The 13,081-nt window shown below is 38.6% G+C and overlaps 1 protein-coding gene across 4 annotated transcripts in view; it reads right to left on the bottom strand.

Moving 5' to 3' along the window:
* The window catches only part of Fmn1 (formin 1), a 381,486-nt gene that overhangs the window by 135,906 nt on the left and 232,499 nt on the right, over window positions 1-13,081 (bottom strand). For all 4 annotated transcript variants that reach the window (XM_076929458.1, XM_076929459.1, XM_034494159.2 and 1 more), the window contains one exon: window positions 8,581-8,668. In XM_076929458.1, the coding sequence (XP_076785573.1) occupies window positions 8,581-8,668 (88 nt within the window). The remainder of the gene's footprint in view (window positions 1-8,580; window positions 8,669-13,081) is intronic.

The raw sequence follows: 13,081 nt of genomic DNA, 5'->3' as shown, positions 1-13,081 counted from the left end.
GCCCTATCAAATTCATTTGTGACAACTACTATGGGCATTGGCATGGATTTCTGGAACTAACTGGTGCAAAGCAACAAGGTCCAGTGGTTTCGGACTCTGGGATCTGGGCCTCTGAGCTTTCATAAGCTGGCCTTTCTTTCTCACACTGAGCCTCAGACACAGAGTGTAGGATGCAGCCGAACTCTCTGACCAGACCAGTAGGAACTTGAATGAAAAAAATGTTTTATTTTGATGTCAGATTAAATATTATAAATATAAGTTCTGAGTGTGCGGGAAATTCCAAATGAATGCCAGGAGGTTTCTGGCACCTAGTCTATTACAAGGCATATGGGAGTTTGTATCAGAATAGTCAACAGCAATTTTCCATCTCCCGTGGGATGAGAATAAGAGGAAATTACTAACATGGAATGAAAACACTAATTTGCAATCATGTAGCCAGTCACTGTGTCCACACATGCCAAATGATTCTAAATATAAGTCATCCCATCTCATGCTGGAAAGCCAGGAGAGAGTAAATCACTGATTCGATATATCTTGGGTGAAGCACAGGCTTTGTGAAACCTCTGATCATCTTTTAAAACTGTTTCATCCAAGCTGGGAGGTGGTAGTATACACCTCTGATCCCAGCACTCCTGGACAGCCAGAGCTATACAGAGAAACTCTATCTTGAAAAAAAACACAAAAAGTCATTTCCTTCTTCCTTTAGCAATTCTGTGTTTTAGGCTTAGGAAGCATGCTACTGAGTAAACCCCAGAGTTGCCTTTTGAAAGGTGTTGTGTCTGTAGCCTAGCCCCACTCAGTGACCACCACAGTAGAATTTTCAGTGATCCCCAGACAGTAGCTTATACAGCTCCAGTTAAGGGACACTCAAATCCCCTAAAACAGAATTTACATTCTCCTCTATGCTGCTTTTGCTGATAGACCTCTGTCTGGTTGGCTTTCCTCCCCCCAGCCTCACCTTTGTTGTTGTTTTTGGTTGGTTGGTTTTCATTGCTTAAGGTGTAGCCCAGATTTTGTTTCCATTACTCCCACAGTTGCTGTTACTAACTCTCTAAATACCCATGTCCATGTCTTCCTTTTACATTAATGTGTATCAGCCTTGGTGCTGACCTTCATCGTTTGCCATCTAAGTCCACACAATCTCTAATATTAGTTACTTTTCTTGTAATTATGACCAAATACTCAATAGAGACAAAGAAGGAAGGATTTGGCTCAGAGTTTCAGATAGTGCATCCATGCATGTGGGTCCCATGGATTTGAGCAGAAGGTCATCATAGCAGGCATGTGACAGAGCTATACTTCAGTTCCTGATGGACAGGAAGCAGAAAGAAGGGGAACATGTGGAGAGAACAGGAGAAAGCCCTCAAGGACATGACCTCAGTGACCTACCATCGTCAACTAGAGCTCCCTTACTTCTCACCTCCTCCCAATAATACCCTTCAATGAACTAACTGAACTAAATCAGAGCCCTCGTGAGCCACATGCTATCTCTCTGTCTCTGCAGATGTTTTCATGGACTTGTCCAGAAGGATGCCTCATACCCCAGGTGTTTCTTAATCCAATCAGGTTGGCAGTCACAACTATCACACCATTTTCAGCTCTATTTTCATTTATTCATTGGACAAGCCCTTGATGATCACCAGTATGTATCAGATTCAAGCAGGAACTGCTACAGTTCACAAGGAGAGTGGCCACTCTCCTTAAAGCTTGTATTCTTAGAGTAGATGTAAATAAAGGGAAAATAGATGCAGAAATGAAACAAAATATTGGGTTTTATGTAAAACTAAAATAATACATGTTAGATATCAGGGAGGGCAAGTCTGAGAAGGGCTATTTGAGGTGATGGCTAAGCACAAATCCACAGTAAAAGATCAGGGGCTGACTATACAGACTGGGAGGTAGGAACGCATTTCTGAAACAGGGAGTGTGCACTGTGTACACTAAATGTACAAGTAAATGTAGGTTGTATTTCCTCAAATGAAGTGATAAGATGAGAGCCAAACCCAAGCTTTACAAATACATGGCTTAGGCTGAGCTCAGAGCATTTCTAACTGACTATCCCTAGGCTTAGGCCTGGAAGCTTCTAGCCTATGTACAGTCTAATCTTCAGCTTCCAGCCTATATCTGCTAACCTAGGCCTAGAATGTTCCAGCCTCAGAGACTTACTGCTGAATAAACTTGCCCTTTCTGGCTCTTTCTGAATGCTGGTTGGCTTGTTCAACTCAGCTCATCTGGCTCAAACTCCTCTCCAAGCTGACTGATTCAAACTAGCCTCTCAGTTTTTGACTGAATTGTTCTGCTTGGAAGGACTGACTCTGAAATGAACTGCTCTCAACTGAACAAAACTGAATTCCATTAAATTCTCTTCCCCTTGCTGCACTTTCAGTATCCCCTCTTTCCTGTCTATTCTTGTGAGATTTGGGTGTACCTTATCTCTGACTCATTCTATCAAATCTTTTTCTGATTCATCACTTTGTCTGTCCCTCAATTAGAGGTCACTGTTTGGGATTAAAGGTCAGTGTCAGTATTTCAGGTAGAGGGATTAAAGGTGTGCAGAGTGTCTGCATTATCTTTGGATGAGATCCCTTGCTAGAGCAGCCATGTTGCTGGATAAAATTCCTCTACATTAAATGTGCAGGACACTCAAGGATAAAAAGGAAGTTCCTTAAAGAATCAAGGAAGACCATGGTGTTAGTTAGAACTGCAGAGAGAGTAAAAGAGGAAATAAGGACTTTAGCAAGATTATGCAGGACATCAGAGCTCCAAGATCCTGTGGTACTCAAGCTCAGATCTCAGTACTATGAGCCTCGGATTCCTTATGTTTTTGATCTAATAACATGTAGAGACCTTGTGATGATATTGAGGGCCCCTCCTGGTTTGCATGCTGCTCATGATTTGAGTCTTAGATTCTGACTCAAGTTCCATTTGATTGCTGCCCATACCCTTCAGTTGTGGCCCCCTTTTCATTTGTCATCTCATTATTTTTCTTCCCTTGCAAAGGTTCCCTTTCCTGATGTCATCATCACCACATCTTCTAGGCCTCACCTCAAGTCCTACAGAATACCATGGCCGTGATTTCACAGCCAACTTTTTTTTTTTTTGTAGAATCCTAATAATCACTGCTGTTTATTTTACAGAAAAAATTAAAGTGGTAGGTAAGCATGCACCCTTCTATAACTGTATATATAACTGTATGTAGTTGATACAAATGGCAAAGCCACAGGATAAGAGCCAAGATCTAAAAGCACATGAAATCTTAACAGCAAAAAACACTAAAAAAGGCCCAGAACACTGGGCCCTATATACATACATATGCATCTGTACACATGAACAATCTGTTGCACATATACACATATGTCCACATTTGCAAACAATCATACCTATACTATATATATCCATTCACACACACGAATCATCATACATAGTCACACACACCATATACATATACATGTGTTCAAAAAGGTGGCTTACCTATAGGTTCTTCAAAAAACTCCTTTTTAATTTTTAAAATTTATCCTTTTGAGAATTTCAAATATGAGTATTGTCTTTACATCACCTTCTCTCTTTCCCTCTAAATTCACGGGTTCTTTTTCTTGAATTGTTAATACACAACCAACACATACAAGTCTATTTCATATTGCATATATATATATATATCTATATATATCTATCTATATATATATATATATAGCCAACAAGTTAGTATTAGATAACCGGTTATATGCTGCTTCAGTCTCTGTATTTTATTAATAAGAAATCAGTTATCTGAGCAGCCATACTGTTGTCAATGTTCCAATGTGGATCACAAGACCTCAATGGTAGATGAAGAACTACAGGCCACTAATGACTGCTGGGAGGGAAAATCAGTCTTCCCCAGGGATGAGCCTATATCTGGTTATCTAATACTACAGCCAACTCTTTTGGAATGTTTGACTGATCACACATATTTGTGAGCTCCTGAGAGTGCTTACGGCGTGGTCCTAATGCAGTTGTGGTGCTTGTCAGGGCTGGCACTCATTCAGTACATGCCAAAGGCAAGGCAGAAAGCACTGGAACAGAATCTACTTTATTTAGTATTACAATGTTTCATCTGTTTTGTTTTTAGAATTGAAATTAAATTCAACAGACAGGAAAATAAGACTTTCAAATGTGATTTGGGTATATTAGTTCATCTAACTGTAAGCAGTGCTTGACAATCAGAGAACTTCCACGAAACCTGCACTGTCTTTGTTACATGCTGGCTTGCTATTTAGAGTCCCAGAATTTTTCATTATGGCCATTTATGTATAGACAGTGGTCTACAGAGAAGGGTCTGTCTTTAAAACAAAGCAAACATGCTTAATCTTCTAAAAGCTAAACTAATAAACATTAGTTCAAGTGCAAGTTATACTTGCATACTTGATACTTAAATGGTAGCAAGTGGGGAGATATAGCTCAGCAGCAGAAAAAATTCTGGGAAGTTCAAGATTGTGGGTTTGATTCTCAGCATCACAGATAGGTAGGTTGATGAATAGATAGAGAGAGAAAGGAGACAGACAGAGAGAGAGAGACAGAGAGAGAGAGAGAGAGAGGGAGAGAGAGAGAGACAGAGAGAGATGTAATCTCAGCAAGACATTGAAAACTGTTATTTAGACAGTTAGAACCCTGAAGTGCTTTGGGATGCCTACACGTTCCTCTACTGGTAAGCTGAAGAGTACATTTTTTTCCCCCAAGAATCAGATTTTAATGATCAGAATTTGCCTATGCTTGTTTCTTTGCAGTCTGCAGTCGTACCGTCATCTTCCTATTGTTACTTCTGACTCAAAACATATTTATTGTGTTTGCCATGCATGTGTTGAACTAGTAAAGTAGAGATCACACCTTCTGAGGGAAACAGCATGCATAACATCAAGTGGAGGCAAGGATAAAGAGGAAACAATGAGCAGTCTTGGTAACTGTTTTACTTATAACTAACTTTACTCAGTTCCTTTTGCGTATGTCCTGTTGAGTATGACAGATTGCCACATAGATAAGGGTCATTAGACTCATGCGATACTGCAGTTAACCAACTCAGGACCATAAATCTCATGGCCTTACAGCCTCAATGGACTGACTATTCACTGTGAGGGAAACGAGACTGTAGGACGCCTGGACATTTCCAGTGCTGTAGATGAGAACGTGATTATTTGAAATAAATGTGAACTTTTATATACTGGATTTTAGGTCATATTTCTTGAGACTTTCAAGAGAACAAGTGAACAACCTTTGTCTTTGCATCTTAACAAATATGACACTATGTCCAGAAAGTGGAGGATATGCTCTTAACTGGTCACATCAGCAGTCAGTTCACCAACTCAGACTCAGTCCCCTCACATTAACATTCAAGGATCAGGCTGGCATCAGCATGGGTTATTCTTTCAACAGGACAACAGCACAGAGCCAAGTATATTCCATTCAATATGAGACTTGGATTATTTAGAAACCAGTGTCAGTCAATGACTCTACAGGAATAATTTAATAACACAACTTCTGGTTATTTTGCTATACTCATCCGGTATACATTATTAGGTGAAGAAATGACACAGTTTTTAGAACTTGGGAGTCAAATGTGTAGAACATAACACAGGTGTTTTTTTTGGCATAGGAAAATCTGTAATCTTACAGGCAGACATAAAAGTCTGTTATGCTATGATTAGGGTTCCAATGCTGAAATGAAAGATCATATTTGCTTCACATACATTTGTTCTTGACCGGTGTAGAGAACTGGAAAGGTCTAGGCAAATTAAAATCTTGTTCACGTCACAATGAACATTCAGTCCAATGGGACTGCAATGCCATGGAAAAGTGCATGGGCCCAAGTTAGTAATTGCTATATCACATGACTCAAATGCCCTTTATCCACATGGCAATCTGACATACTCAGTGACAGATACACAAAAGGAAGGGAGCAAAGTTTCAAGTGATGTTAAAAGCTGGAAAATTCATATCCACACTGTTAGATAAGATGAAATCTTCCTGGGATCTACCTAGTGCATAAGAAGTACAAATTAACAGCAAAACTCTTGTATCACAGTCAGCAAATCTTCTCATCCCAATGATTATGCCCTATGTGTCTGTTTCTCATCAAAAGACTATCAAATCCTGATCTCAAGATTCGTTTTAGAAGGTTCTACAGCCAATGAAAAATTCTCCTTTCCACAGTAGACCTTTCAAACACCTTCAAACTGTCATCAACTATTACATTTTCAAGTTTAATATTTTACTTACATTTTTGGCTCTATTATTAAGTCAATTTAAAAAAAATCAGCCTATTACCAGACAGTGGTGCCACATTCCTTAAGTCCCAGCACTCTGGAAGACAGAGACAGGCATATCTCTGAGTTTGAGACCAGCCTAGTCTACAGAGAAAGTTACAGGAGAGTCAGGGCTACATAGAGAAACCATGTATGGATGGGCTGTGGGAGTGGGGGGGAAACAAAAAAAACAAAAAAACAAAAAAACAAAATAATCAGCCTATTTAAATACTCTGTGGCTGTCACTTGCTTAAAATGTTTTATTATCTTTTTTCAAAAAGATTATTTATTTTATGTATATGAGTACACTGTGTCTGTCTTCAGACACACCAGAAGGGGCCATCAGATCCCATTACAGATGGTTGTGAGCCACCATGTGGTTGTTGGGAATTAAACTCAGGACCTCTGGAAGTGCAGTCAGTGCTTTCAACAACTGAGCCATCTCTCCAGCCTGTTTTATTATCTTTAAGAACCACATTTTAAAAAATATAATGTAGCAAAATTTCAAAGTCACTTTGAAAGGAAAAGCAATGTGAGAAAAGATCTTTAGTGTCTTTGGGAGCCTTCTCCTGATCAGCAGAGGAGTAAAATGACTTTGAACAACAGGGGCTGAAGTCGTAAAGGGAGGGCTGCTTCAGGGTGTCTGAGTCATGAAATCCATGCTCAACTGAAGAGAAACCTGCTCACATGCTGCATTACCACCCAAAAGATGTTGTAAACCATGTATATAAGTAAAGGCTTACATTCAACTGATGGCTGAATAAAGGAGGTTTGATTTAATGTAAGACCCAGGTCTTATTTTGGTATATTTTTATTAAGAAAAATATGTACAAGCAAAACATAATTATAATTTCTCTTAGAAATTATAAATTTAAAGGGGCTGGAGAGATGGCTGAGTGGTGAAGAGCACTTGTTGCTTTTTAGAGGACCTGGCCTCAGTTCCCAGCACCCACATCATGACTAACAACTATTGTAATTCCAGTCCTATAGGACCCAATGCCCTCTTGGCTTCCATGGCTTCTGCATGCATATATTGCATATAAAATATCTATACGCACAAAATTTTCAAAATCACTTAAAACTTATATTAAGAAGCATTTTTTTTTTTTTTTTGGTAAACCATCTTTTTTGAGTTCAGGTTCTGATATTATTTTTATTCATATACGTTTCCAAAGAACAAATGAAAGTCATGGTTTTTAAATATAGAAATCAAGGTGGGATTTTCTCCTTTCCTCTCAATTCCATTTTCTCCTAGCCAATCTATGTATTAAACTCTTGAAATGCTTTATTCAAAAATGTGGCAAAGATAACAAAATGAAATGCTGTCATTTGAAGAAAAGAGGGGCCATAAGAAACAATGGTAAAATCAAGTGGCTGTTAAGTGTTTCTCTACAGTTACATTCCATCTAATGAATAAGAAATGACTGCATGCATACATCAATATCTTGTGTATTTGTACTGAAAGAATTAACCTAGACAAAAAACCCTCAGTGCCTACTAATGTCAGGAACTGTTCAATAGTAATTTTGAAGAAGTCCCATATGTGTAAGACACAGCATGCTCAGGATCTACGAATTCCTCACTACCCCGTGTAAATCTAGACTAAGTTAACATCTCACAGGTTACCAGAAGATAGAGAGATAAAACATAGTCATGTCATTGGCAAAAACTCAATATGGGAAAAGTACAAGACAAGAGACTTAAGTGATGTATCAATGACGATGTAGTGTGTCTGTTGGGATCCTCACTGAAAACAGGTTCAACACAAAGGGTGAGCCAACTACTGCAAAGCCAACCAAATACATAATACCTGTATCTGTAATGATACTGAGAGATTTTTGTTAATCATTTTCAAGAAGGTGGTGCGACATTTGTACTTTAGAAAAGCCCGGTCACCTTCCCTGGTAGTGCTAATGTTTTTACAAGATGGATTACAAAATGTCTGCAAGAGATCTTTTTTTTTTTGTAACAATCTAGTTGGTGGAGGAGTTGTACTGTTACAAAAGTAACAATGGATTTTAACTGGGTAGTAGTTACCAGGGATTCACTGTAGCATTTTAAGTTTTGGGGATGTACTAAAACGTTCACAATGTTCAAAAACATTCAAAGAAACACTGTTACAAGAATAGGAAGCAGTTTGGCAGGAAATGGAAGAGGAATGACATAGGCAGCAGGGGAGAGTAAGGTGGAAGCACCACATGTACATGTGTGAAAACGTCATGATGAAGCTGCAGTCTCATGTCATTAACATGCATGGAGAAGCTACAGAGAATTTACAAGCTGGAGGGAAGGGATGGGAAAGACTTACCCTGTTGAATATCCTTCATTTCTAGATGTAAACTAGATATCAAGATTCCCACAGTTTGAGATCGCTTTCCATCCAATAACTTGATGATCTGTGATTTTAAATGAAAATAGAAAATGGAGGCTCAAATGATCATACAGTCATTCAGAAAAGAAGACACACTAACGACATGAAGACTTTCAGATTCACTGGTGTGCTAATGGAAAAACTGACCCAGTATCACAGGCACATGATTTAATGCTTCAATGGAAAATAGTGTATCTACAATTACAGACATTTTTAAAGTAAAGAAAACGCCATGCAGAATTCAGAAGGCCTGACACAAATAAGAAAAACCTTTAGAGTATTTTACAACAATTTTATATTTTACTCTGATAGTTTTTTTTCTTTTAGGTTTTTAAAGACTGTGCCTCACAGTGTAGACCAGCTTGGCCTAGGATTCATGACCTCTTGCCTCAGCCTCCTGAGGGCAGGGGTTACAGGAATGGGCCACTACTGGCTACTTTGACCCCTTTCTTCAAACATGAAGGTCCTAGAGAACAAGACACGTGACTTCTGATGGCTGCTGGATAAAAGCAGCCCCAATCCACCCCAACTTCACTGCCCAGGCAGCCACAAAGTAACTGTGGCTCTGTCCTTACATATGTGCCAGATGTTCCTTATGCTTCTGAGGAGACCTTCACACACACACATCGCTCTAAGTTTCTACTCATCCAGTCTTACATTGTAGCATAAATCACTTTCCTATTCAAAACCAAAAAAAAAAAAAGGAAGAAAAACAATGAAAACATAATTATATGTCTCAGCTCCTCTTCGTTGATCACCGTTTTTTTCTCTGTTTTGAAAGATTTGTTCTATGTAATTGGATTATTAGCATGGAAAGCCCATAGCAGGAAGTACACTGTTCTACAGATCTCCAGGTTTATAGTGTGCTGTAGCTCACACTGCTCATTACATGCCCATCACTGCATGTCACAGCTCTAAAACCTTTTCATTTTGAAGGATGTAAACTTTATCCAGAATGGCAAACTCCCAATACTATCTTACCCCAAGAAATACTAGACTCTATTTGTTCTTCTCCATTGTGGGTGAGTTAATTCATAATTAAATGTGGTGGCTTGAATAGAAATGGCTCCCATGCACTCAAAGTATGTGAGTTCTTGGTTATTTGGGAATGGTTCTACTTGAGAGATTAAGACCTGGGGTCTGTTGGAAGAAGTGAGTCACTGGGGTTGGGATTTGCAGTTTCAAATGCTCAAGCCAGGCCCAGTGTCTTGCTCTATTCCCGCTATCTATGGATCAAGATGTAGAACTCTCAGCTGCCTCTCCAGCACCATAATTGCCTGTGAGCTACCATGCTTCATCTGAGGATGCTAGTGGACAAAACTGTAAGCCAGCCCCAGTTCAATCGTTTCCTTTTTAAGAGATGCTATGGTCATTGAGGTATCTCCTCACAGCAATAGAACACTAAGATTAAATTGGCTAAACTAATGAATTAATTTTCTTGCCCAGAACTCGCTAGACCCTCTACTACTACATTAGCTGTGAACATGGGTGCCACCGACATGTTCCTGATTTCAGTGACAAAAGTTTCACTTGCTTGCCATCGGTTAGGCTACATTTAAGCTCTTAAAATGTGCTCTTTATCATACCCAAGTAATTCCCTTCTGTTATTAGTTCAGTATGATTTTTTTTATTATGAAATGTTTTGTACTAGTTAGGTTGAGTTTTTTGTTTGTTTGTATCAACACAAACTCAGTTAAGAAAATGCCTCTATCTGACTGGTCTATAGGCAAGTGTGTAGGGAATTTTATTGATTAATAATTGATGTGGGAGGTCCCGGCTCATTGTAGGTGGTATCACCCTTGGAGAGGTAGTCCTGAGTTGTGTAAGAAAGCAGCCTGAGCAGCCATGAGGGAAAAACTAGTCAGCAGCACTCCTCTGATCCCTACTTTGGGTTCCTCCCTCTAGGTTTCTGCCTTGAGTCCCTGCCCTAACTTCCTTTGGTGATGGAAATGTTTGGTCAGTGTTTTATCACAGGAATAGAAACTCTACTATGACAGATGTCAAATTTTATCAAGTGCTCTATGTCTTTTGAGATGAAGATGTGATATTTATCTTTGTCTTGTTAATGTGTTCAAATTATACACAGAGATAATATATATATATATTACATACATACATATATATATGTGTAATATATATATATATATATATATATATATATATATACAATATGTATATATTATACATATATATATATGTATAATTTGAGTATCACAGAGCATCCCAGGATCAGGTGACTATAACATGATCTTTTCTATGTTATCTAGTATTTTTTGAGGTATTCATCTATATTAGCTAAGGTCTGAGCTTTTCATTTCTTGCAGTTCCTTTAGCACCAGAGTAATCCTCATTTCATAAAGAGAATGAACGTGAAAGTGTTACAGTTTTAGAGTTTTGAGGAGTTTGTAAATAAATGACCTGGAATTTTCCTTGAGGTTTGGTAGACTTGTCCACTAAAATCTTTGAGTTTTCTCTCCTGGGAGATATTGGACTTCTGGTCAGTTTTCCAGAATAAAGCTATTCATGTCTTCTATTTCTTCATGACACTATCATGGGATGATCCATCTCATCCAGGTACTCAAATTTTGGCATATCAAATATGGATATAAATATATATTCATACTGGTTTCTTATATTTGTTCTCTCTGTGGCATCGGTTATAAACTCTGTGCTTTTGGTTTTGAGTTCACACATTTGAGTCTCTTCTCTTTTTTGTCTCTTTCCATTTAAAGATTTGTCACTTGCATCTGTTATGGAAAGGAGTTCTAATATGATTTTTAGCATGTGTCCAATCCCTGTTATGGACTCACATTCAGTGTTTATTGTTTCACCCTCTGCTGGCTCTGGGCTTCGTCTTTTCTACTTATACAATGTGTAAAGTTACAGTTAGGATAGTTTTCAATGTGCTTGTTCACACTTACAAACCCTTCGTTATTTCTATTTTTGGTATCGAGTGAGGTTCAGCATGTTGTGCTTTGCTTTTGTTCGTCTCAAGCGTTCTTTCTATATTCCTTTGGACTTCTTCCTTAACTCACTAGCTACTCAGAAGTCTGTTAACTTCAACTTGTTTCTTATTTTTTTCCACTCTTCCTTCTGCTAGTTTTCATTCCATTGACGTCACAAAAGCTACTTGGTACATTTTCAACATCTTAAACTTGTTGAGACTTGTCTTGTGACCTAAAACTCTTTCAACCCTGGACAATGTTCCAATTGGGAAGAATGTGGGCTCCATTCCTGTTAGCACAGTGCATTGCTGAGTTGCCGCTGGGCATCCCCAGAGGACTGGCACCAGGGCCATAGCAGATATGCAAACCTACTGACAGTCTAGCCTTTTACTATATACTCTTTTACTGTATGCTTATATTACTTATAGTACCAATGCCCTGTAAGTTGTACATAGGTCTATGTTATATAGTATTGCTGAGGATATAATGGCAAGAAATATGTTCAGCACAAATACAACTATAACAGTTCAAATGGGTGAACAAGAGGCAAACAGTGCTCCATGGTTACAGGAGAGACTAAGGACCGGGAAAGGCTGCAGCAGAGCACGCCACCTTGTCACTCCATGTGTAAGGGTCTAGCACAGTATGTGCTGTTAAAACTTTGCTTTTTGAGTCTTCTGGAGTTTTCAGTTTGTTTCACAGACTTGACACTGATATATAGTGCATATGTACAAATATGTTTGGTTGGTTGCTATTCTATCACTTCATACTATCCATCTTTGTCTTTTGTGACAGTTTTTGACTTAAAGTATATTTTGTGGAGTCATATTTTATATGAACATTTGATTTCTGCTTTTTCTTAGCTAAGGATTTTTCAGTCTTACTGATCTTAAAAAAAACCACTTTGATTGTGTTTTTCTATACTTACACTTTCATACACCTTCTGTGCCTACGTCTAAAGTGAATCTCTTGTGGAATGCATACTGGCCTGGTTTTATTTTGTCAAGTCTTTCAGCAACCATTTCTTCTGATTGAAAAAAACAGTGCATCCAATACATTCACAGTACTTTCTGATAGAGACACAGTGCTGCCAGCTTGTTCATTTCTCCGGTTTTGTACCTTGTTGTCCTTTTTTCCTTCAGGCTTCTCCCTTTGGACTTATTCCTTCCTTACAGTGATATATGTTGGTTCATTTCTTATTTTCTTGGATGAGCCTCTTGATAAAACTCAGTATGCTTAGCACAGAATTTAGTTCAAATGCCTTATATTTGTAACAGTCTGTTTGAAGCTGGTCATCACATACAAGGCTTCTTTCTACTCTTCTTCATTGCCTTGCACTTTGTTACTGGTGTCATGAATTACATACTTTTAACTGTGCAATCAAGAATGCATAGTGGTTAAGTGTTGGGGTCCACACTAGCCCCACGTTTGGGTGGCCAAAAACGTCGCAGCCCAGGCAAAATGTTGAGGCCCGGGCCGACCCACGTTTGGGC

This window comes from Arvicanthis niloticus, chromosome 2 (assembly GCF_011762505.2).
Source record: "Arvicanthis niloticus isolate mArvNil1 chromosome 2, mArvNil1.pat.X, whole genome shotgun sequence".
Lineage (NCBI taxonomy): Eukaryota > Metazoa > Chordata > Mammalia > Rodentia > Muridae > Arvicanthis > Arvicanthis niloticus.
This window is presented reverse-complemented; position numbering and strand designations above follow the sequence as displayed.